The 26,479-nt window shown below is 42.1% G+C and overlaps 1 protein-coding gene and 1 long non-coding RNA gene across 10 annotated transcripts in view; one reads left to right on the top strand and one right to left on the bottom strand.

The window, feature by feature from the left end:
- Window positions 1-23,977, bottom strand: part of AGK (acylglycerol kinase) — a 102,594-nt gene extending 78,617 nt beyond the window's left edge. The window contains exons 1-3 of one of the 7 annotated variants that reach the window (XM_055115462.2): window positions 23,708-23,770; window positions 19,902-20,046; window positions 19,652-19,766 (exon numbers count right to left, since the gene is read on the bottom strand). In XM_055115462.2, the coding sequence (XP_054971437.1) occupies window positions 19,652-19,752 (101 nt within the window). In that variant the 5' untranslated portion in view covers window positions 19,753-19,766; window positions 19,902-20,046; window positions 23,708-23,770. Of the gene's footprint in view, window positions 1-19,651; window positions 19,767-19,901; window positions 20,519-23,588 lie in introns of those variants that run through there. The other 6 variants (XM_034965116.3, XM_008965947.7, XM_008965944.5 and 3 more) reach the window with 6 other exon arrangements.
- The window catches only part of LOC106635005 (uncharacterized), a 59,144-nt gene continuing 56,597 nt past the window's right edge, over window positions 23,933-26,479 (top strand). For all 3 annotated transcript variants that reach the window (XR_010112811.1, XR_010112810.1, XR_010112809.1), the window contains exon 1: window positions 23,933-24,063. This is a non-coding gene — a long non-coding RNA (uncharacterized LOC106635005). The remainder of the gene's footprint in view (window positions 24,064-26,479) is intronic.

Raw genomic sequence — 26,479 nt, 5'->3', positions numbered from 1 at the left:
GTGAAACAAATATATGACAATATCCCATTAGTAACAAAGTTCAATACAGCAATAATTCTCATTTGGGCACACACACAGAGCACATGTAATTCTATAAGCTCAGGTCTCTAAGTGCCAAGTGATTCTGGTATGTTCACTTAAGCAGGATGCTGTCATCTCCTTAGAGCTCCCAGAAAATAACTAATTGACCTAGTCTGTAAAAGCATCTGGCCTGGTGATTTGCCCACTTGGACAGAAGTTACTAAAAGGCTTAGGCCTAGAACTGAAGTCTCCTGCTTCTCAACATGGCATTTTCCCCCTCAATACTCTGCTTCTCTTCTGTTCTCTACAGACATTCTCAAATGACAAAAACGCAATCAAGAAAGTGCTGTCCACTGTTCTGCCATATGTACTGGCAAATGCCACACTTACGGTCACCTCAATTTATGATTTATCACTATAGTGATTACTACCATTTTTCTTTCCTGCAAGTGGGTTTAGGAAAAAGCCCAGCTAAACCTAACCCCACTTGAATTCATTAATTCAAGAACACTTATTAGCCAAAACGCCACGTCTGCCCTCCATGGGAAGGCCTCACCTAAAATAACCTAAATAACCTAATAACCTCACCTAAAATAACAGCTAAAGGCTGCAGTAAAGCTCCAGTTTGGTACCTATTCTTTCTCGCTCCCTGAAATAAAGTATAGAAATCCCAAAACCACAACTTCCCTTCTTATCAAATCCCAACCACTGTACTCTACACTTCTGTGCACTCAAGTGGAACAAGCTACTACTTGTGAATACTTCAAGTACCTTCTAATTTCTCAGATTTTCTCCACACAATTTGTTCCCTCTCCAGTTCAGGATGGGAAATGACTTAATGAAAAATGTATCGCCTGGAGGCTTCTCTCACATAACTAAGCTAATCATTTTGGTCTGTTCTGCAGAATTTTTCATTAACCAGAGGATAGTTCTGCAGTTTATCCCCTCATTCTATTGACCAAGAGAAATGGAAGTGGAGGAAGCCTGTCTTCATAGCTCACTTTTTCTCCTGTTAGAACATGAAATTTTTCTATTTTCATTCTCTTATCCTAGCCTCAGGTCTCCACGAGATATCCGTTTCTGTTCCTAATATTCACAGGAGCCCACGTTAGTCAGCTGAGTTCTGTGGGCACTGGGGAAAAAGTTCTGCCTCTGACTGGCTGCTATGTTTATGCTGAAGTCCAGACTGTACCACCATCAGGCAAAGCTCTGGGTACCACTAATGGGCATCCTTCTCTGAGCTTCTACCACCAGCCATTTTTTCAATGATTTCTACCCCTAATTCTCATAAGCACTGACATTCTTTCATGGTCCAGTCACTTCTTCCATTTTTCTGCTCTTTTTTCATTTATTTGCTTCCATCCAACACTCCAATTTAAATACTTTATGCCATATACTGTTCTTCCATATACTGTGTAACATTATCTTTACTAGGCAACCAAATTACTAGTTCTTTTTGTGCCATCAGCCATTATGTATTTGCATATACAATTATAAACAAATATATATAATGAGACTCAATTACATACAAGGTACTCAGATCTATTTACATTTAAAAAAAAAGGAGAGTAAATGACGAGTTAATGGGTGCAGCACACCAGCATGGCACGTGTATACATATGTAACTAACCTGCACATTGTGCACATGTACCCTAAAACTTAAAGTATAATAATAATAAAAAAAAGGAGAGAAAACAGATTACATAGAGCTCTTGACAGCTACTCCAGAAGAAAGAATAGAATGAGAGAGTCCCTATGTCCCTACGTCCCTCTGCCTCACAAGTTGTTCTCTATAAATAGCGTGCATGAAATGATATTTACTTTGGGTTCCAGAATACGTGACAGATCTGGACAACTTCCGGCCTATAAACACATAAGTTAGCAGCTACTACTGTCAATCTTTTTGCTGTTCTGGGACATGAAATGTTTGAGATGTCAGTTACTACCTACAGAGGGTCTAGTTTTAGCATCAGCTGGATTATTCTCTCTGTAACGCTTGGAACGTGTAAAACCATTGATGTGAAACTCCCTTAAAATCATGTGAAATCAACAAAACAGAATATAAATTAAATATACTGGCTGCCCATCTCAGCCCACCACTCCCAAGACAGAGGGGAGGAAGCAAAATAAATATATAGTTTTTTTTTTAAAAGAAGAAATCTGCTTTCTGGATAATCTAACAAAAGAGTTGAAAGAAAGGAAATATCATTAAACTTCATTGTACTTAAAATAAAAATTTTAAAAGGTTCCCCTATTCCCTATCAAATCTGGGCTGACAGGCATGTTATTTAATTGCCCATAAATGAGCTTCTTTAAATAGCACCCATTAATACCCCAATTTCAGCATCAGCCTGTGCACAGAGAGAAAAAGATAAACTTTGAAATGGCTAAAAAGCAAAACAAACTGCTTTCTTAAAATGTCAGCAGAATCTGAATGAGGAAAAGCCATGAGGGGGAACAAAACCTCCCTACCTTCAGCTGTGGATGAAGCAGCCAGGCCCCAGACCATTGACTGCAAAGTCAGAGTCTAATCTGAACTGATGTCAAGGTAAGACATCTGCTTTGTCAGAAACCCCAAAGATACTGAAAAACGGAGCACAAACCATTATTGAAACCATAATCTGCACCAAAAGTAAATCTATGAGTCTAGTCAAGTGTGGCTTATGCATAATTTACCCCTGGCATCCAACACATTTCCCCCCCGATAGCCTGTCGGGGTTTCAAACTCAACGTATCTAAAACAGAATATAAAATCTCCTCCTTAAACCAATTCTCCCTGGCAACTTTCTTATTTCTATATCACCAATTATCCTAGTCTTGAAGCCAAAAAATCATTTCTACTACCTTCCTCTCCCTCAATCATATGCCCAGTCAACTACCTAGTAATAATAATAACTAGCATTTATTGAGGGATAACTATAAGCTGAGCACAGTACCAGGCACTTGACACACCTATTTAATCCTTGCAACTAACCTGCCAAACAGGTGTAATTATTCCCATTATACTTATAAGGAAACTGAGGCTCAGAGGTTCAGGTGGTTAAGTAACTTGATAAAGGCCACATAGCTAGGAAGCAGCAAAACTCAAAGCAGAGACACCCCCTGCCTTTGGCACCCATGCTCATGTATTATTCACACTATCACAATCTCACATCCACCCATAAGTTCTTCCATTCCTCATGCCATCACTCTGGTTTAGGCCTTTATTACCTTTTGTGTAAACTATTTAAATGCACTCTTAACCTTCAGACATTTTTCCTTCAAATGTATCCTGCTGCACAGATGTGCTGTATGAAACTTCTTGAATGCTACTTTGTTCATGACATTCTCTTCCCTTAAAAATTTTCACTGTTCCCCAAATACTACAGACTTCCTATATCCAAAGCCTTCCATCAGCTGGATTTTCCCCCATCCTCCTGAAAACATGCAACTTTACAGTCAAGTCTAATTCTTTGCCACTCTCCAAAAATATGGAGTGAATTCCCATTTTCTGCTTATAATTAAGTAATTAATATCACCTAGAACACTGTCCAACTCATTCTGCAGGACTTAACTCAAATGATATCTTTGTAAGGATGCTTTCTCTGATGAGGAGGGAAAAGACTAAAGAAGAAAAGAAGTGTTATTTCTGTCTGAGAGCTTTCTTTGTGTCAGGCATTGTTCTAAAAAAAAAAGTGCATGACCAGTGAAATGGGTACCACTATTATCTCCAGTTTACAGATAGAGACTTGAAACATAGAGCAGTTAAGTAACTATCCAGGGTTGCTTTGCTGTGTAAAGTCAAGATTCAAATCCATACTATTGGGCTCTAGAGCCCCCTTTCTTAACCATTTTGCTCTAGTGAACTCTAAGAAGTGATCCTTCTTAACTTTCATGGATGGGTCAAGCTGATCACATGAGAATCTACTGATCAATCTTAGTATCACCAAAAACAGGACACCTAGACAATATATGCCTCTTAAAGTTATACAAGTAAGCAATTCACCACAGGCCTATAAGCATCCTTGCCAAATAAATTGCACTGGAATCTAATTATGGCTCCACTCAGTGCTTCTCAAACTTTAATGAGCAAACACATCATCTAGGGATCTGGTTAAAAAGCAGATTCTGACTCAGTAGGTTCTGGATGGGGCCTAAGAGTCTGTATTTCTAAGAAGCTCCCAGGAGATGCTTATGCTGCGGGACCACACTGTGAATAGCAAAGCTCCAGAATGTGGATCTAATCACCAGCTGACAAGACACAGGAGGGATAGAGGAACAAATTAAGCAACTCATGGCTGGGGCTAGAACACAGTGATGAGGCACTTGCCTCAAGGGCACCATTTAAGGGTGTGCCAAAAAACACAGTACTGGAGATAAATATTTTAATAGGTATTTTCCAAAATCAAAAATGAATGCAAAAAAGTTATAATGAATATAATAACACAATTTTAAATAAAGTCAGGGCCAGTATCACTGGTTTTTCTTCTTGCCTCAGGCTCCCATATGGCTCTGCACAGCTATGCAGAAGCTATCTGCCCAGTCGAGGGTATGAAAAATTCTACAGGGCAAACGTAGACCTAGTTTCTAAAACATGTAAATATTATCAAAAGAAGAGGAGTTATACTTTAAGAGACTTAAGAGACAGAAACTCATTTTGATACTGATTTGAACAGAATGTACGGTAAAACAATGTGGAGACAATAAGAAAAATAGAAACACAGACTGAATATTAGATAAAAGAATTTTTGTTTTTTTCAAGTTCATGATAATCACAATGACAGTGTGATTTTTTTTTAGGTCCCTATCTATTGGAGTAAGGTACTGCAGTATTTATGGGTAACATGATATAATATCTGGGTTTACTTTAAACTACTCCAGTTAAAAAAAAAAAAAAAAGTAGAGGACATAGATGAAACAAAATTAGTGAAATATTGATATCTGCTATAGCTCAGTAAATGTTACTTGGGGATTTATTATACTATTCTCTAATTTTTATACGCATAAGATTTTCATAATAAAAAGTTTTTTAAATTAATCTTTTTTTCTTTAGACATCCTTAACATTTACTTTGTACCCCTCGAACAGAACATAGCACATAGTAGTGCCTTATATATCTCTAATAAAAATAGGTACTTTTTTTTTTTGAGACAGGGTCTCACTCTGTCACCCAGGCTGGAGTGCAATGGCGTGATCTCGGCTCACTGCAACCTCCGCCTCCCGGGTTGAAGTGATTCTGCTGCCTCAGCCTCCCAAGTAGCTGGAATTACAGGTGCCCACCACCATGCCCAGCTAATTTGTTGTATTTTTAGTAGAGAAGTGGCTTCCTTATGTTGGCCAGGCTGGTCTCAAACTCCTGACCTCGTGATCCGCCTGCCTCAGCCTCCCAAAGTGTTGGGATTACAGGTGTGAGCCACTGCGCCTGGTCTAAAATAGGTACTATTTTTAATATGTGCCAGGAGCAGTGATTAGCATCACGATAATATTGTGACATATTGCACAGGTAAATAAAAGTGAAGTTTAACAAGTTAAATAACTTGCCCAACATCATACATCCAGAAAGTGGCAAAGGCAAGACTTAAACCCAGACTCCACTGGCTCAGAAGCTCACACTCTGAAGCATTGTGGTATAACAATTTCTCTTATTCCAAATGGATTTTATGATAGAAGGTAATCTCAGCTTACAGTTCTTCATCTCTCTCACGCTCCTAAGACACAGTGGCCATTTTGAGAGGTTAGGATCAGGACTATCTGGTTTTGTATGATGGCTCTGATACCAGCTGTGTGACCTTGAGCAAATTACTTCATCTTGCTGCCCCTAAGTTTCTTCATCTATATAGGGCTATTAATCTCACATGAGTATGAGATTAATAACCATCTCATAGAGTTATAAGGAAGATGAAATGAGTTAATAAATGTAAAGTGCTCAGAACTGTGCCTGGCACATGGCAATCACTGATTAAGTATTAGCTATTATTATTATTATTATTATTATTTTATTTTTGAGACGGAGTCCTGCTCTGTTGCCCAGGCTGGAGTGCAGTGGCATGATCTCAGCTCACTGCAGCCTCCCCCTCCCGGGTTCAAACAATTCTCCTGCCTCAACCTCCTGAGTAGCTGGGACTACAGGCGCACACCGCCACACCCGGCTAATTTTTGTATTTTCATTAAAGACGGGGTTTCACCATGTTGGCCAGGATGGTCTTGATCTCCTGACCTCGTGATGTGCCCGCCTCGGCCTCCCAAAGTGCTGGGACTATAGGTGTGAGCCACCGCGCCCAGCCTATCATTATTATTAGTAGTACGTTCTCAGTAAAATCGAATGACACTGAACACACCCCTCAGGCAAACTCATAACCATTTAATTTTACTACTTCTAAGAAACTGTTTTTGACCATAGAACTTGAAAGGTGGCTTGCACCAATGCTTAGAAAAGCCAATATACAGTAATCAAAATTAATGTTCCTATGTTTGGAGAAAGAAAACTCCAATATTAATTAAAACCCTTAAACACAAGGACCAGGACCATTGCTACAGTAGCACACTTGCTTTGCAAGCTTAATGTCAAGGAATTTATGGTGTCTGTGGGATTTTAAAATCTCCAGGAAAGTACCAGGATCCTAAGCTGAGAAGCTAGATGCTCCATAGAAATAAATGGGAGGTGCCAGGCGTGGTGGCTCATGCCTGTAATCCCAGCACTCTGGGAGGCTGAGGAGGGTGGATCACTTGAGGTTAGGAGTTCAAGACCAGCCTGGCCAACATGGTGAAACCCCATCTCTACTAAAAATACAAAAAAAAATCAGCCGGACATGGTGGCACACACATGTAGTCCCAGCTACTCAGGAGGCTGAGGCAAGAGAATTGCTTGAACCTGGGAGGTGGAGATTGCAGTGAGCCAAGATCGTGCCACTGCACTCCAGCCTGGGTGACAGAGTGAGACTGTGTCTCAAAAAAAAAAAAAAAAAAGAAAGAAAGAAATGGGATGGCCCTGGGTCACAGGCCGAGGTGGGTAGCAGAACTGGTGTCAGAAGCACTGAGCCAAAGGAGTAAACTGAGTACCATGTGCCAGAACTAAGCAGGAGCCAAGCTATTGTTAACTGCTCAGCCAAGGGAGTTAGTTGGGGAGATGTGCCAAAGCTCACCAGCCAAAATCATGGGGAGACAGACCAGAGCTGGGAAGAGCGAGGACAAGGTCCCCAGTGATGCAGGAATAATCTGAGCCCAAATCAGATGGAAAAGGCTTCCGACACGGCTTGCTGCTTTTAACCACGTATGGCAGGCCTCTTTTGTAGTTATGTTGGGTCAGTCTTGAAACTATACTTTTCCAAGCTGTCTTGTTACATATGAAAGGCGAAATAAATAAAAGGCTCAGACCTTACACCACCTGGCAGATCCACATCTCCCTTCCCACTGGCGGTCTCTCAAGTCACCCACAACCCAGTCACCAGCAGCACTTGGTTTTAACTTCCACAGGGCTGAGTATGTATTATATCAAGTTTACTCACAATTACTAGCATTTATTCAACCCTTAAATCTAGCAGACAGGATGCTAACAGCTTTCCAGTTATATCACTTAATCAATCCTTCAGTGACCCAGTGAGATATTATTATTATCCCCATTTTACAGATGAAGAACCTAAGGCTTAGAGAGCACAGGGTCACACTGCTAGGAAGCGTCAGTTCAGTCCGACTCCAGAGACAACTTTTATACTCCACTGCCTCCTTTCTTATGCTACTTTTTATTAGCAGACTCTTTGCTACTAAAAGGACCAGAAATGAGTGAGAGACTATTGCAGGTAAACTGCTGACATGATAAACCGAACAACCTGGAACATAATCTTCCCCAGGGAAGCTGGAAAGCTTGGTAAAAGCAGTTGAAGAGGAATGAGCAATCCTTAAACTGTCTTTACTTTCAGCAAACAGGGTCATTTTCTCCTCTGCAATTGCTCTTCTCCAGTTGAGAGCAGTCCCTGCTGCTCTTGTCAACTGCTGCAACCTGCTGTGGGGAAATTATGCAGAGGGGAAAAATATCACAGACTTTTTTTTCTTTGAAACTTGGGGGAAGGGAGAAAAAGAAGGGGGTGGAATTCTCAATGGAGAAAAAAATTATAAATACAGTAAAAATGGAATAGAACCTCCAAATAAATAATATCTGATATCAAAAGACAAACTAAGAGCAGTAATCAAAAGGGGTCAGATAAAAAGAAATTAAAATATGCAATTTTTCACAAATCTGTTACCAAAAAATATTTGTTTTCTATTCATACAAAATGTCAAGAGAACCAGTACCTGGGCTAGAAAAATATGACTCCAAAATCCATATATCATACCTGAAAACAACTGTGTGGTTGTGATCCCTTACAGAGTGTGTAGAATGAGAATGGAACATGAGGGACATGAACATTCAAGGCACAAACAAAGCAGGAAGATATCTAAAGGTACCTAAAAGGATATGGGCCAAGAAAATCAAATGTGGCATGAAAAGTATCCCTTTAATTTAACAACTAAGAGGCCATTAATGACCTCATCAAGAGCAGGTTCAATCAGATGATGGGATACAAGCCATTTTACTAAGCTTATTCTAAAATGGAGGTAGGACTGCAAGTGTGAGGTACACTTCTGAGGACGGTGTCAATGGAAGATGAGAGCAGGTCACCAAACACATGGGAATGCAGATTTGAGTGAAGATGTATGAGCAAGATTCTGACAAATAGGGGAGAGAGAAACTGAAAGTCTGAGACTAAAGATACAAGTGAGGAAATAGACAACCAATGGGAGGTGAAACAATGGGATGAGAGTCAGAGGGGCTGACCAGGAGGATGGCAGCTTCAGCCACTGAGACAGAGAGACAGAACATCAATATGCACTCTGGGGTAACTGCCCATGTTTTTTACATTCTCTTTGAACTAGGATTTAGGTTGTCTAAGAATAAGTATAGAGAAGATAGAGTGGGTAAGGAAATTCATGAGTATTTCAAAATAAATGTTGTAGAAATTGAAAGAGTAACCTATGAATTTAGGGTATAATTTCCTTCAGAAGGACTCAACAGCCTAGGTTTGTGAATTCCTAATGGTCAGTCAATAAGGTTGATATTTGCCCTCTGCACACTCATCCTTTCATTCTCTTGTTTGTTCCATCTTTCATAAATAAAATGTGTGTCAAGTATCTTCTATGTACTGGGCCTGCAGGACAACACTGAGCAAGACAAACAGCACCCCTGCCTGTAGAGTCTTATAACAGAAGAAACAAATAACAGAAAATCACAATAGCAATGAATAATATATAGGAGGAGTTCATAGTACTATGGAGAAAATGTAAGATGATTGCCTAATCCTGACTAGAGAGGACAAAGAAGGCTTGCTTAAAGAAATAACATTTGAGACTTGGAGAAATGATAGTTGTCTAAGGAAGAAGAGAAAGTCAGAATGTTCCGCGGAGAACAACATGTGCAAGGACATTCCAAGAAATCCTGAAACAGAAAGAACATGTCACTTCGGAAGATCGGAAAGGTTCACGTGTTAAAGTATAAAATGTGGCAAGTCTAGAGATGTATGCAGGGGCCAAGCACATGTAGAGCTGGTAAGAATATTGTGCTTGAGTCTCAAAGCAATAGCAATCTGTACTTACAAAGGATTACTCTAGCAACGGTATCCAAAATGGATTAGGAACAGGCAAAAGTAGGTGCCAGAACAGTGAGGAGGCTGTTATTAAGAACCCAGGCAAGCGACAATAGTAGTATGGACAAAAGCCATGACAGTGAGGACAGGAAAAAGAAACTCAATACATTAAGAGATGTAGAGGGAGCAAAATCCTTTAGAATGTATGACCTGGATGCAGGGAATGAAGGAGGATAAAGGATGATGCTTAAATTCCTAGTTTGGGAATTTTTTTTTTTTGAGACGAAGTCTCTCTTTGTCACCCAGGCAGTGCAGTGGTACGATCTCGGCTCACTGCAGCCTCCGCCTCCTGGGTTCACGAGATTCTCCTGCCTCAGCCTCCCGATTACAGGCATGCGCCACCACACCCAGCTAACTTTCGTATTTTTAGTAGAGATAGGGTTTCGCCATGGTGGCCAGGCTGGTCTCGAACTCCTGACCTTAGTTGATCTGCCCGCCTCGGCCTCCCAAAGTGCTGGGATTACAGGTGTGAGCCACCAAGCCTAGCCTAGTTTGGGAAATTAGATGGATGGTGAGTGGTACCAATTACTGAGAAGGAACAGGTTTGGCAGGAAAACTTTTTACTTTATTTTCCATCTGTTAAGTTTGAGGCACCTGTGAAGCATCCAAATAGACAAGTAGCTGAATGTATATACAGGTCTGGAATTCAAAAGAGGTCTTTATAGAGACAAAAATCTGGGATATGGCTTCATATTGCTGGTAACTGAAGACATCATGAGTGATTAGATCATGCAGGAAGAGAATATAATGTGAGAAGAAGGCCTAGGGCAGAGTCCTAGAGAACTACTCCTCTAATGTCTGAGTAGAAGGGCAGAGAAGAGTAACAAAGGAGGCTGGGCACGGTGGCTCACACTTTAATCCCGGCCCTTTGGGAGGCTGAGGAGGGCGGATCACCTGAGATTGGGAGTTCAAGACCAGCCTGACCAACATGGAGAAACCCCATCTCTACTAAATACAAAATTAGCCAGGTGTGGTGGCACATGCCTGTAATCCCAGCTACTCAGGAGGCTGAGACAGGAGAATCGCTTGAACCCAGAAGGCAGAGGTTGTGGTGAGCCGAGATCATGCCGTTGCACTCCAGCCTGAGCAACAAGGGCAAAACTCTGTCTCAAAAAAAAAAAGTAACAAAGGAGAAGAAGAAGAAACAGCCAGAGACAGAGGAGGAAAAACAGGAATATGGGAGTCAAAAGACAAAGAAATGAAGCATTTCGAGGAGAGTCAACTGTGTCTAAAGCTGAGTGGTTTATATGGTTTGGCTGTGTCCCCACCAAATCTCATCCTGAACTACAGTTCCCATAATCCCCATGTGTCATGGGAGGTGCCCAATGGAAGGTAACTGAATCATGGGAGTGGTTACCTCCACCCTGTGCTCATGAAAGTGAGTCAGTTCTCACAAGATCTGATGGTTTTTTCAAAGGGGCTTTCCCCCTTTTGCTCAGCACTTCTCCTTGCTGTCATCATGTGAAGGAGGATGTATTTGCTTCCCCTTTTGCCATGACTGTAAGTTTCCTGAGGCCTCCCCAGCCATGTGGAACTGTGAGTCAATTAAACCTCTTTCCTTTAAAATTACCCAGTCTCAGGTATCTTTATTAGCAGCGTGAGAACAGACTAATACAGTGGTCAAGAAGAATGCAAAATAAAACTGGTGAAAATAATTATAATGAAAATTGGAGAGGATGTGGCATGAGAGGGAGATAGGAAAGCAGAGAGAACCTATTCAAAAGGTTTAATCAGCAGGGTGTGCTGTCATGCACATATAGTCTCAGCTTCTCAGGCGGCTGAAGTGGGAAGATCACTTGAGCCCAGGATTTTGAGGCTGCAGTGAGTTATGATCACACCACTGCACTCCAGCCTGGGTGACAGAGCGAGATCCCATCTCTAAACACAACAATAACAAAAACAAACCTTTAGTTGTGAAAACGAGAGGAAATGAGAGCTTAAAAAGCCCAGGAATGACATGTGAAAAATGGAGTTGAGGAACGTATGATGTGTTGGATCAAGGAATCTACGATATGAAAAAGATGAAAAGCAAGGAAGAGTGATAGATTGGGAAGAAAACAGAGGAGCCAAGGGACAAGAAATCCTAATAACACTGAAGAGCAGAAGTAATGGAATGAAAAACTGGAATAATAGAAGGCCGTAATGACAGAATGGGATACCGAAGTTCCATATTTCAGAAGTGGAACAGGGGCAAGTGATGATAAAGTTTAGCATTCAACCAATGAGAAGGGGGTGAAGTTGGAAGAAGGTGGAGTAGTGGGTCAAAGTCACAGATACAGAAGAAGTCAAGGAAAGTGGGGACAAGTTGTTAGGTAGGTCATCCACATGGACACTCAGGGTGTCCGGGAAGATAACAGGACTTAGAAAGAAAATGACATTGATAAGCCAGGCGCCAAAGCCTAAGCTGAATGTAACTGAGATCCCAGAAGGCTGGAAGATTTATAGTTTTATTGGATAGCCAGATAAAAGTCTTGAATGATGGAAGATGTATAAGATGGAAGATAAATGGTTTGGAATAGCTACTGAAGGGCCAGGAGAATCCCAACATCCTTACACCCTGATCCCATTTGAAAGGACAGAGATGGGAGCAAGATGACAGATAAAAGGCAGGGCTAATGTGCATTGCATCTCCCACCTGGACAGACAGAACAGTGTGTGGAGAATCACACTGTGATCTTTTGTTCCAAGAACCACCACAGGAATGTACCAGGAAAACTGAAAGAATTCAAAGATGCTTTGAAAGAAGCAACACACTGTTGCAAATGCTGCAAGACAGACGAAAAACCGTGATTCCCCAAAGTGTGAGGGGGGAAAACCCACCTCTGAACGCACATCCCCACTGGGGAATTTGAAAATCCAGATCATGGGAGAAGGATTTAACCTTACCTAGAGCTGGAACAAATTTAGGAAACTCTGTGAAATAAAAAAGTAGAAGCAGCAGTGGGCAAAACCTTGTAGGCACACAGTCTCCAGGTCAAGCCCAAAGACGCCATCCCTGACTCTATCTTGCAGGAGCCACCAACATTGTGAGCAGACAGCGAGAAGCATGGCCTGAAAGCCTTGCCTGCTTTCTCAGCGGGGAAGCTTATGACCTGGGGCAGATCTGAGTTCTGCGCACAGGCTGCCTGGATCTAAACTTGGCACTGTTAGCAGAGCACTCTGGAAGTGAGACCAGCCACACTAAATGCGTGGGAGCTGGATGAGGCCTTTCACTATCAGTTATCCCCTACTTCCCTGGTGAACTATACGGCACAAGAGAAGTAGCCATAATGCCCTCTGGAACATAACCCCACTGGCCTGAGAACCACCTCCCCATACCCCACTGTGGTCACAGCAAGCCCTCCCCAAGGAGAGTCTTAGCTCAGACCCACCTAACCCTGCCCCCACCTGAAGGTATTTCTCTATGAGCCCCGGTAGCTGAACACAAAATACAGAAACTCTTGGGAGCTTTATGGCCCCACCCATCGCCTGAGAAACCAGAATACTTGCCCCAACTTAGGGCAAGTTCAAATCCCACTATGACTACCGCAGCTGGTGTTCTCTTGCAAATGCCACCTCCTGGCTGAAGGCCAACCAACTCAGGCCATTACCGCAACTCATGACAGAGTAACACTGCTCCCAAGAAGGAGAAAACAACAGCTAATACCACTGCCTGCAACATCCTGGCTAACCAAAGGTCCTGAGTCTATCCATGTGACAACTTCACCGCTTGCATAACCAGCATTCAAGAAAGCCAGCACACTAAACCTATCTATAGCCAAGGATCCTCACAGAATCTACATCATTCCTCTGCCACCTCCACCACAGCAGGTGCTGGTACCCATGGCTGAGAGACCTGAATATGGATTACATCACAGGACTCTTTTCAGACATTCCCCAGCACCAGCCTAGAGCCCGCTATCCCTGCTGGATGGCTAGATCCAGAAGACCAGTAACAATCACTGCACTTTGGTTCTCACGAAGCCCCATCCCTAGGAGGAGCAGGAGAGCACCACATCAAGATATCGCCTCATGGGACAAAAGAATCTGAAGAGCAGGCCTTGAGTTCTAGATCCTTCTGCTTGTGGGTAGTTTCTCACAGCAGAGACAAAATTGCAGCACTGGACACAGTAGGGAAAGTTGCACCTAAACCCCAATAGGCAGGCAGCCTCTGTGATCACATAGGGCCTTGGAGAAGAGGTCCTTGTTCCCTACTGGCACTCCACCACAGAGGAACTCAAACAAATCAGCAAGAAAAAAAAATAATTCCATCAAAAAGTGGCCTAAGGACATGAATAGACAATTCTCAAAAGATATACAGATGGCCAAGAAGTATATGAAAAAAAATCTCAATATCACTAATCATCAGGGAAATGCAAATTAAAAAAATAATGAGATACCACCTTACTCCTGCAAGAATGGCCACAATTAAAAAATTAAAAAATAACAGAAGTTGGCATGGATATGGTGAAAAGGGAACACTTACGCTGCTGGTGGGAATGTAAATTAGTACAACCACTATGGAAAACAGTATGGAGATTCCTTAAATAACTAAAAGCGGAACTACCATTAAATCCAGCAATCCCACTACTGGGTATCTACCCAAAGGAAAATAAGTCATTATATGAAAAAGACACTTGCATATGCATATTTATAGCTGCAAAATTTGCAATTGCAGAAATATGGAACCAACCTAAATGCCCATCAACCAACAAGTGGCTAAAGAAAATGTGGTATATATACACCATGGAATACTACTCAGCCATAAAATAAAATGAAATAATGGCACTTGCAGCAACCTGGATGGAGTTGGAGACCATTACTCTAAGTGAAGTAACTCAGGAATGGAAAGCCAAATATCATATATTCTCATTTATAAGTGAAAGCTAAGCTATGAGGACACAAAGGCATGAGAATGATATAAGGGACTTTGGGGACTCAGGGGGAAAGGTGGGAGTGGGGTGAGGAATAAAATACTACACACTGGGTACAGTGTACGCTGCTCGGGTAACGGGTGCACCAATATCTCAGAAATCACCACTAAAGAACTTATCTATGTAACCAAAAACCACCACCTGTACCCCAAAAACTATTAAAATAAAACAAAATTTGTAAAAACCATAATAATAAAATGACCTGATGGGGGAAAAAAAAAGAAGAAGAAGAAAGGACAAGGCAGCTTCCACTCAAGAAGACTACAGGGTAAGATTTTCTCAGGGTAAAAACAAGTTTGGTATAAAGAATGTGAGCACTGTTCTGTGAAAAGGTTGGGGATATATAGGCAAAAAAAAAAAAAAAAAAATGGGGGGAGGGCAACAAAAGGAAAAGTATCACAGCATAATAAAGGTCATTTATGATGAGCCCACAGCTAACATCATACCCAATTTTGAAATACTGGAAGTTTTTCTTCTAAGATCAGGAATAAGACAAAGATGTCCACTCATCACTTCTACTCAACATAGCACAGGAAGTTCTAGCCAGAGCAATGAGGCAAAAAAAAGAAATAAAGGCATCCAAACTGGAAAGGAAGAAGTAAAATTATCTCTATTCACAGATGACATATCTTATATGTAGAAACCCTAAAGATTCTACACCAAAAAAAAAAGCTGTTAGAACTAATAAATTCAGCAAAGTTGTAGGATACACAACACACAAAAATCAGTTATATTTCTATATCCTAAGAATGAACAATCTGAAAAGGAAATTAAGAACACAATCCCATTAACAATTGCATCAAAAGAATAAAATACTTAGGAATAAACTTAAGCAAGTAGGTAAAAGACTTATATGCTAAAAACAAAACACTGCTGAAAGAAATTAAAGAGTACAATAAAAAGACATTCCGTGTTCATAAATTAGAAGACTTAATATTGTTCAAATGTCTATTCTACAAAACAATGTACAGATTCAATGCAATCCCAATGGCATTTTTTGCAAAAATAGAAAAAACATCCCAAAATTCATATGGAATCTCAAGAAATCCCCAAATATCCGAAACAATCTTGAAAAAGAACAAGGATGGAAGTCTTATATGTACTGAATTTAAAATATATTACAAAGCAATAGTAATCAAAACAGTGTGGTATCGGCATAAATACAGATATATAGACTAATGAACAACAGAAAGCCCAGAAATAAATCCTCATCTATATGGTCAAATGATCTTCAATAGGGATGCCAAGACCACGCAATGGGGAAATGACAGTCACTTCAACAAATGGTATTGGAAAAACAAGATATCCATATGGAAAATAATGAAGCTGAACCCCTATCTTATACCATATAAACAAAATTAACTCAAAATCTGTTAAAGACCTAAATGTAAGACCCAATATAAAACTCCTAGAAGAAAACATAGGGAAAAGCTTCATGACACTGGATTTAGCAATGGTTTCTTGAATATAACACCAAAGCAGAGGCAAACAAAAGCAAAAGTAGACAAATGGGCCTTAACCAAACTAAAAACAATATATATCAAAGGACATGATCAATAGTGTAAAAAGGCCAGCTACAGAATAGGAGACAATATATTCAAAATTATATATCTCACAAGGGATTAATATCTGGAATCCATAAAGAACTCCTACAAGCCAACAACAACAACAAAACTCAATTAAAAATAGAAAAAGGACGTGAACAGACATTTCTCCAAAGATTTTTAAATGGCCAACATGCATGTGAAAAGATGCTTGACTTCCTTAATCATTAGAAAAATGCAAACCAAAACCACAATGACATATCACCTCACACTCATAAGGATAGCCCATATCAAAGAAACAGAAAATAACAAGTGTTGATGAGGGCGTGGAGAAACTGAAAACCTTGTACACCGTTTGTGGGATTGTAAAATGATGAGCCACAATGGAAAACAGTATGAAAGCTCTTCAAAAAATTAAAAATAGACTACCATATGATCTAGCAATCCCACTTCTGGGCATATATCCAAAATAATTAAAAACAGGATCTCCAAGAGGTATCTGTACACTCAAGTTAATTGTAGCATGTTTCACAATAGTCAAGAGGTAAAAGCAACCAAAATGTCCATTGACAGATGTAAAGACCATACCTCTTTAAACGTAAAGAATATATCTTTACATTTAGAGATAATATAGGCCAGGCACGGTGGCTCACACCTGTAATCCCAGCACTTTCAGAGGCCAAGGCAGGCAGACCACCTGAGGTCAGGAGTTCGAGACCAACCTGGCCAACATGGTTAAAAAAAAACAAAACCGTCTCTACTAAAAATGGAAAAATTAGCCAGGCATGGTGCACGTGCCTGTAGTCCCAGCTGCTTGGGAGGCTGAGGCAAGAGAATCACTTGAACCTGGGAGGCAGAGGTTGCAGTGAGCCAAGATCACACCACTACACTCTAGCCTGGGTGACAGAGCAGGACTCCGTCTCAAAAAAAAAAGAAAAGGTAAAGATAATTTAAACATTATGGACATTATAAGTGAAATAAGCCAACCACAAAAATACAAATACTATATGACTCACTGACACAAAGTATAAAGTGGTCAAATTCCTAGAAACAGAAAGTAGAATAGTGGTTGTCAAGGACAGCTGGGTTGGGGCGGGAATGGGCAGTTGTTCAATGGGTACAGCGTTTCAGTTTTGCAAGATGAAAAAGTTCTAGAGATCTGTTGAACAACAATGTGAATATACTTAACACCATCGAACTGCAGATTTACAAATGGTTAAGGTGAAAATGTTTATGTCCTGTGTTTTTTCACCACAATTTTTTAAAAAGGCTAAACAGTACCAAATCATGCAAGAGAACAGTCTGAGAAAAAGAAAAGCAATAGGACAACAGGAGTTTGCATTTGGGGCAGTAACATTGAATGTCAAGGGTGAAGACAGAGCAAAATGAGGCCTCCAGGCTGCCACCACACTTCTGGCTCAAGCTGTTTCAGATCCAATTTAGAACACGGCCTCCATTAGTCCTGAAGACTTAATGGTCCTTTTTTAAGGTCTCAAGGCTACATGGGCAAGAACTTATCATGGTTCCTCTAAAGACATCCTGAACAGAGTACACAGTTCCTCAAATCTTCACCTAGTCGTAGAAACAGCAGCAATCCTCAGTGGGTGGGAATTTTCCCCGACTGACCTAGCCATGGCCTAGATTGGATGCTCCAGCAAAGGGGCCTTGAGGACCCAAGTGTAGTTAGAAAAAGAAGAAGCCAAACATTCCATGCTCCATTTGTTAAAATATCTGCTCCACCCTTTTCTTAATTACAAATTTTAAGCTTCTTATGTCTGCTTTTTTCCTTAGATGCTGGCTAATGGAATTTGAGTGCCTGGCCTTGACAACACTTAGAAAGAAAAGAAGGGGAATGTATTGCAATTTTTCCACAGCTGCAAAAAAAGCAGACATCATGTTATATCATAAAGTTATTCTCACAGTGGTGAATTGAGTGTTCACAAAATATCAATATGAATCTCTTTTCCAATGTGGAGACTTCTAATTCAAAGAGTAACTGTTCTGTTTTCTGTTCAACAAAGCCGTCATTTAAGACATCTGGATTTCAGTGTTGCTACATACTTAAAATGTAGTCCTTAATCTCCAAAAGACTGCAATTTGATTGGCTGTCTTTTGTATAATTTTTATACAAAAACTTCTCTGTTTATTTAAATCTTATTACCATATTAAACTAAAAGAGGAGCTCTGGCACTTTCTTCTCCCTCCATGCAGGAAGACTAATAAAATCCATGACTCCTCTGAATTCTTTATTTAAACAAAAGGTTTGAAAGTCTACTTCTCATTTAAATTAATGTAGGCTAATGGGACAGATGAGGATAGTAACACGGGATGGAGGAACAAATTCAGTAAGTGTCCCTTGATGACAGATCAAGAGACTATAGTAAGAAATGGAAGGAATAAAATGCCAGGGAGACATGAGTTCCAGTCCTTGCTTACTACTGTGAAAGGAAAATAAATCTTGGGGCCCCAAAATCACTAAGCTAAAGAAAAACAGTCAAGCTGGGAACTGCTTGGGGCAAACATGCCTCCCATTCTTTATTTTTTTTTTTTTTGAGACAGGGTCTCACTCCCTCACCCAGGCTAGAGTGCAGTGGCCCGATCTGGGATCACCACAACCTCCACCTCCCAGGCTCAAGCGATTCTCCTGCCTCAGCCTCCCGAGTAGCTGGGACTACAGGTGCACGCCACTACTGCCTAGCTAATCTTTGTATTTTTAGTAGTGATGGGTTTCACCATGTTGGCCAGGCTGGTCTCCTGACCTCAAATGATCCACCTGCCTCAGCCTCCCATAGTGCTGGAGTTACAGGCATGAGCCACTGTGCCCCACCGCCTCCCATTCTATTCAAAGTCACCCCTCTGCTCACTGACATAAATACATATCTGATTGCCTACTTTAGAGAGGCCAATCAGCAACTCAAAAGAATGCAACCATTTGTCTCTTATCTACCTATGACCTGGAAGCTCCCTTCCTACTTCCAGTTGTCTTGCCTTTGTTTCAAGTTGTCCCACCTTTCCAGACCAAAACCAATGTTCATCTTACGTATATTGATTGATGTGTCATATCTCCCTAAAATGTATAAAACCAAGCTGTGCTCAGACCACCTTGGGCACATGTCGTCAGAACCTCCTGAGGCTGTGTCACAGGCGCACGTCCTTAACTGTGGCAAAATAAACTTACTAAATTGACTAAGACCTGTCTCAGATTTTGGGGGTTCACACTACTAACTTGGGAAAGGACTTCTCTAAGATGTCTTAATCTCTTCCACTATAAAAATAATGAATAAAAATAGCTTCCTTTCTGATGTCTCTACTTTATTCTCTAACCACTGGATATAAGTATGCATGTAGTTCCAGCTCTGGTTACAAGAAGTCTTTGTTTTTGCTTTGAATAACATTTATTTTTCTTTTACACCACGTTTTATAGGGATAAGCACAGCTGAGCAAGATTTTAACCTGAGGCCCTTTGGGGCTGTTTTGCTGCAGATGCAAAGGTGGGATGGGGCTGTCAGATAGTTACCAGTGTTTTCCATAGAGCCAATGGCCTCCCCAGGTCAGCAGGCAGAGCCCAGCTGTAGTTTTCTTCCAGTGATTTCGAAGCGTTTTAAAGAACACCGTCATCTTCTAGAGATTTGCTAGGTTAGTAGAGGCAGAAAAAGAAAAAAATATAATTTATCCATGGTCTTCATGTAATGTCCCTATTACTCTGTCTTCCATTCTTTTATCCTCTCTCACTCCTTTTTTTCCCACTCACTCCTCTTCCTCCTTACCACTTCTCCTCTGGCCTCAGCTCATCTTCTCCCTTCTATTTCCATCATCTTCATCTTCTCATCCACCCACACATGCATCCACCTTTCTTTCTTCCTTCACGTATTTCCACCTAACCTATACTTCTTCCCTCTCTGATCACTATTTCTTCATTGCAATAGAAGGAAGAGGGAGGGGCAGAAAGAGAGGAAGGGAATTTCAGGCTTCCTCTGGTTTTTCTAACTCCTTACAGCCTCACTGTACCACTGTTTAAGAGTATACATTTGTCTATCCATCATAATGTAAGTGTCCCAAAAAATAATAATATGAAGGGCGAGTTCAAAACAGAAGAAAATACCAGGTCCTCAATAGGAAAACATGGATAGAAAACTCAATGAAGAGGAAATGTACATGGCTATCTAAAAATGTTCAACTTCCTGAATAATCAGACATGCATATTACAAAGAACTATCATTATTGACCAAAATAAATTTTTAAATGATCATATTCACTGATGACATAATAAAATGATAGACACTCATACACTCCTTTAAAGAAGGTAAATTAGGAAGACTTTACTAAAAAACAGAGGGACACTACAGAATATCTTTATTCTTCATGACATTTATTATTTGATGATGCTTATATTCATTTGCTCATTTATTAGCCTAATCCTACTGGAATGTAAACTCCATGAGAGTAAGGACATAATTCTGGTCACTGCTGTATCCCATGCGTAAAGTAAGATCCGGCACACAATAGCTGTTTAAGAAATATTTGTTCAATGAATAAGTTAAATAGCAATTAAATATTTTTTTTACCCAGAAGTTTTACTGATGGGGGAAAAAACCCAAAACATAATGTTAAGTAAAATTAGCAGGATAAAAAGCCATATATAATTGGCATTATACCAATTATGTTCAAACATGAGTATAAATTTAAAAAGAAAACCAATACAATTAAACAAAAACAATTTTTTTTTTTTTTTAGACAGGGTCTCACTCTGTCACCTAGGATGGAGTCCAGTGGCACAATCATAGCTCACTATAACTTCTGGGCCCAAACAAATCTCCTGCCTCAGCCTCCCAAGTAGCTGGGACCACAGGCACATACCACTACAATTGGCTAATTTTTTTCTTTCCTTTTTTTGTTAGAGACAAGGCCTCACTATGTTGCCCAGGCTGGTCTCAAACTCCTGGCCTCAAGCAATCCTCCCGCCTTGGCCATCCAAATCGCTGGGATTACAGACGTGAGCCACTGCACCTGGCTCAAAAACGAAATTTTAAAGTAGATCCCTCTAGGTTGTGGAATGGTGGGTGATGTTTATTTTTAAAATTGCAATGTACTTTCTAAGTTTTTGAAAATGAACTTAATTATTTTCTAGATAAACAAAAATTTAAGCAAAATTTTTTATGACTATCTGTTAGTGAGGTATATAGACCAAGAAAAAAAAAACTGTTTCCACTTAAAAGTCCAGTTCTTTTATGACTCCCTTTAAATCCCATTGGTTAAAATTCCTCTCAAGGGTAGAAACATCCTTATCAAAAGCAGCAGTGAAGCCAGTGCCAGGGAGACCATCTTCCTGTGAATCCCATACACCGTCAGGCTGACACATGATTCCAAAGGCCCAACTAATTCTTGAACTCCTCTCCATCTGGCCCTAAATCACTCCTTCATTCAAGAGCCCTTTAATAAACACCTATATGGTAGGCTCTGTGCTGGGGGTGAGGGCAGAGAAGAATGGGTCTCATGCGTTCTCTCAAGTGCTCACAACTGTCAAACCCACAATGCTAACACAATTATACAATTATGATTGCAGTACAGTGGGATAAATGTCGAGGAGTCAGCACAAGGCTTTGTGAGAGTCTGCAAGAATGAACCTAACCTGGTCTAGGGCTGAGGGGGTGCTGCACAGTCAATGAAGTCTTCCCTGAGCCTTGAATAATGAGGAGGAGTCACTAAAGTAACGAAGGAGTTTTGTGGATGCTATTGTCTGAATGCTGTGTTCCCCAAAAATGGTGATGTGGAAGCCCTATCCCCATTGAGATGGTATTAGGAGATAGATCCTTCGGGAGATAATTGGGTCATAAGAGTGGCTCCCATGAAAGGGATTAGTGTCCTTATAAGACTAGACACTACAGAGATGGTCTCTCTGCATTGTGAGGATACAGCAAGAAGACAGATCTCTACAAACCGAGGAAGAGAGCTATCACCATGCACTCAACCATGCTGGCACCTTAACTTTGGACTTCCAGCCTCCGGAACGGTGAGAATTAAATTTCTGTTGTTTAAGCCACCCAGTTTTTGGTATTTTTTTTTTACAGTAGCCCAAACTGAGAGTGTACAAAGGCATAAAAGACAGTAAAGTGTGTTGAGAGAAACATACGTAGATAGTTGAGGGGAGAATTAGGTTCATGGCTGAGACTGGAAAAAGGGGGTATGATCTAACAGTAATATGCTGGGGAGAATTTAGCAAGGCCTATTTGTTCTGATTCTTCTCTGTGTACCTGTGTCTTCAAAGATAAGGGCATTCCTTTCCTTGATCCTATACTTATAGGATGAGCACCTCTCACTGGAGGGTCTTATACAGAAGAAGGTCAAACAATTCTTTTATGGCCTGCTTCAGGGGAGAAAAGTGGGAAGACACAAAGTGACTTTCCTGCTTCAGTTGTTTCCTCTAATGCCAACGAGTCATATTTTGGGGCAGTGTGTCCTGAATCTCATCAACAGCGGAGTAAAAATTGGAGTGTCTAGAACAGGGGTTCTCAACCTTTAGTGCAGAACTTGTTAAAAACACAGAATCCTGGGAACTGCCCCTTCCCGCTAGAGTCTCATTTGTTCTGGAATTAAGCTGTCATCTTCACTTGTTAACAAGTACTCCCACGTTGGTTGCAATGGAGGTCACCACTAAACCAGACTTTGAGAAACAGTGGTTTAGAGATAAAGGATTGAGGACCAGGTGGGATCAGAAAACACCTGGAACCCACACTAAGGACTTTGGCTATTATTTTGAAGACAATGAAAAACCTTTAATGGGCTTTAAGCAGGTGGGTGATATAATCATATTTGACCTGTTAAAAGACCACTTTATAGCAGAATGAAAAATGAACTGGAAGAAGCTAAAATTAAAGCTAAAGAGAACCATTAGGAAGTTATTGCCATAATCTCTAGGCACCTAAAAGAACAAACCAAGATAAAGGATGGATTTGGAAAGCTTTAGAAAGTAGAAATTGGCAGCAGTTGGTGGTCCATTGACTGTAGTAAGTGAGAGAGGAGGAACCAAGCCAGGTTTTTGTGCTTGGGTGACTGGTTGAATAGTGATTTCAGTCATTTAGATTTGAGTGGTAGGTTTGTGGAGAAAAGTAGTGCGGTTTAGGAGATACTGAATTTGACACGCCTGTGGAGTATCCAGGTGGAAATGTTTTTCTTACTAGATAGTGAACCCCTCATGGGCAAGTTCGTCTATCCATCTGCAGCACCAGAACCTAGTAAAGCGCCAGAATGAATGAACCAACCAACCCATCAATGGATCTGATACTATTGGCCCCATTTTGCAAAGGACTATGCTGAAGCCCAAGGGACGAAGTGAGGGGGGTCCACAAGTTAGCGACAGCTCTGGGACTCGAACCCAGGACAGCTGACTCCCGCCGTGACCACGGGATACGCGCGAGGCCCTCCCCTGCCGCGCCGGCCAGGCCCGCACCCCCTACCCTCAAGCCGCGCCGCCGCCTGCACCCACGACCCCTGATGCTTGGGTCCCCGCGGCTCTCGGCCCAGCGCGACTCCAGAGGCTCCGCCCAGCGCCCCGGGCCCCCATCCCAACTCCCACCCCGCTCGCGCGCTCAGTCCCAGCAACCCGCACTCCGCTCCCGGCCTGGGCGCCGCTGCACTCACCACGGCTGGTCCAGCTCGTGGCTCTGCCTTTCCTGTGTGCTCCCTCCAGATTCCCCGGCTCGTTCAAGGGAAACCGCTGCCGCCGCCCTCGGGTTCCGCCGCGGGGCTGCGAGCGCGCGCGGGCCAGTTCGGGCCGGGGGCGGGAACCGGCTGGGATGCTCTGGGACGGTGGGGGTGGCAGGGCCCGCCGCCTTGAGGCTGCCTTTCCCGGCGTTCCCTCGTTTATTGGCTCACTCTTCCTTTCATCCATCCATCCTTTGCGCAACAATATTTGATGGGAAGCCTGCCAAGGTAACACTGTTTTAGCACCTGGAACTAAGTCGGAAAATAAATTAACTAAATGAACAAGGCCATTGGAGATGGTGCTCCGTGCCACGAAGAAAATGAAACGAGGTGATGGAAGGCAGTGCGGGAAGGGGGAGAACTGTGTGGAATTAGGCGGCCTGTGCTAGGCCTTCTGAGTAAGGGGCCATTGGTCTGAGACCTGGATGTCAAGAAGGAGCAGCTGAAGCAAAGATCCAGGGGAGAGAGCCTGGAGAGGGAAGGGCCCGTGCAAAAGCTCAAAAGCCTGGGGCACTCTGGCGAGTTGCAGGCCAGTGTGGGTGAGACAGAGAGAGCTAAGGAGACAGGCCAAGCGAGGAAGCTGGAAAGGTGGAGACAGGCGACGGCGGCCAGGAGTTTGGACATAACATTAAACAGGGCGAGAAGGCATTGCGGGGGTGCAATCAGGGGCTGGTGGGACTGGTTTCCATTTCACACAGCTCTCTGGCCACAGGTGCTTGATTGGATTCTAGAGAACAAGAGAGCAACGGAGAAGCTAGGCCAATGCCAACCTCCAGACAGTTTACATTCTGTACTCGCTCACCAGATTGGTGTGGGGACAAAGCCAGGTCCTTCTTCTTTCCAGCATTCAGTCTGCCAACTTTTTTTTTTTTTTAGACAGGGTCTCACTCTGTGGCTCAGGCGCTAGTGCAGTGGTGCAATCTCAGCTCACTGCAACCTCTGCTTCCCGGGTTCAAGCAATTCTTGTGCCTCAGCCTCCTGAGTAACTGGGATTACAGGTGTGTGCCACCAGGCCCAGCTAAATTTTTTTGTATTTTTAGTAAAGACGGGGGTTTTGTCATGTTGGCCAGGCTGGTCTCGAACTCCTGACCTCAAGCGATCTGCCTGCCTTGGCCTCCCAAAGTGCTAGGATTATAGGCATGAGCCATCGCACCCGGCCAGTCAACCAACATTTGAGGGTGCGCTAGGCCCTGCATCAGGCACTGGGGGTATGCTCAGGTACAACGCCCTTCATGGTTCCTGCCCCATGGAGCTTGCTATCTAGTCTGCACATTTCCTACGTGTAGACATGCATCCTACCTATGTCCCCCTAGGTGAATGCTTCAAAAAAAAAAAAAAAAAAAGGCCGGGGTGGGGACATTCAATGAGGCTATGGTGCAGTAAACATATTCCTTATGCCAGGGTGCACCAATCCATTGGGCCACACTGTTTAGCAGCAATAACTTTCTAGCCCTCTCTCCTGAGTCTCCACCTGTAAACTAGGGGACTGAGAACATTACCATTAAAAAAAACCCTTCTAGCTCTAAAATGTTGTCATAGGGTATGGAAGACCATTATTTTCAGTTCCTCTTTTCCAACTATCTAAAGCGTTTGTGTTTGGAAATAAGCTTCTGAACTGCTCACCTGCAGGCTAGAAAAATCTGAGACTTGATGCTGATGTTCCAAGGGTCAGACTCAGCGTATGCTTTAGGGCTTCAGCATGAAAGTGGTTCCCCAAATAAGAAAAGGTCAGCTTTGATGAAGGATGAAGAAGGATGGAAATATAGGAGATTAAGGGAATCTGAATACACACCTGCAGGCAGATGTGTAGGTTGGAGTTTTGGAGACCTATACCAATTCTACTCTCTTCCAAATCCCATTTTACTAGGATGCATTCAGATTCCAGAATAATCAGGCACAAGCTCTAGCCAGCCCTGAATGGGTTCCTGCAGCCCAACAGAAACCTGACACTCTGACTTAGGCAGCCCCAAGAACTTCTGTTAGACTGGGCGCGGTGGCTCAAGCCTGTAATCCCAGCACTTTGGGAGGCCAAGATGGGTGGATTGCCTAAGGTCAGGAGTTTGAGACCAGCCTGGCCAATATGGTGAAACTGTCTCTACTAAAAATATAAAAATTAGCCAAGCGTGGTGGCAGGTGTCTGTAATCCCAGCTACATGGGAGGCTGAGACAAGAGAATTGCTTGAACCTGGGAGGCGGAGGTTGCAGTGAGCCGATATCGCGCCATTGCACTCTAGCCTGGGCAAGAAGAGCAAAACTACCTCTCAAAAAACAAAACAAAACAAAACAAAACTCTTAGTCAAGGACTAACACAAGTTCCCTCTCATAGTCAAAGAGAGTCCTGGAGAGCTTCCTTTGCTGATCCGTGTTAAGGATCTACGATGCCAGAGAAGACTCAGGTCTGACACTCTGGCCCTTAGAGGCCTGGAACAGTGCTTCGGGCACAGTCCCTGAGGCTCAATGGCACATTCATGCCACAGAGAGAACCAAAGACAGATCCAAATGCACACAGCCAGAGAGAAGGGCTTGGCTTATGTACTTCCTATTCCATGTTCTCTGTTCACTATCACTAACAGCTGAGTGAGGTTCCCAAGGAGCAGAAAAGTCATCCCAAGCAGCTATTTGGAATTTGCCTGGGTCTTCAGCT

This window comes from Pan paniscus, chromosome 6 (genome assembly GCF_029289425.2).
Source record: "Pan paniscus chromosome 6, NHGRI_mPanPan1-v2.0_pri, whole genome shotgun sequence".
NCBI lineage: Eukaryota > Metazoa > Chordata > Mammalia > Primates > Hominidae > Pan > Pan paniscus.
Note: the sequence above shows the minus strand (reverse complement) of the source record. Positions and strands in the feature narration are given on the sequence as shown.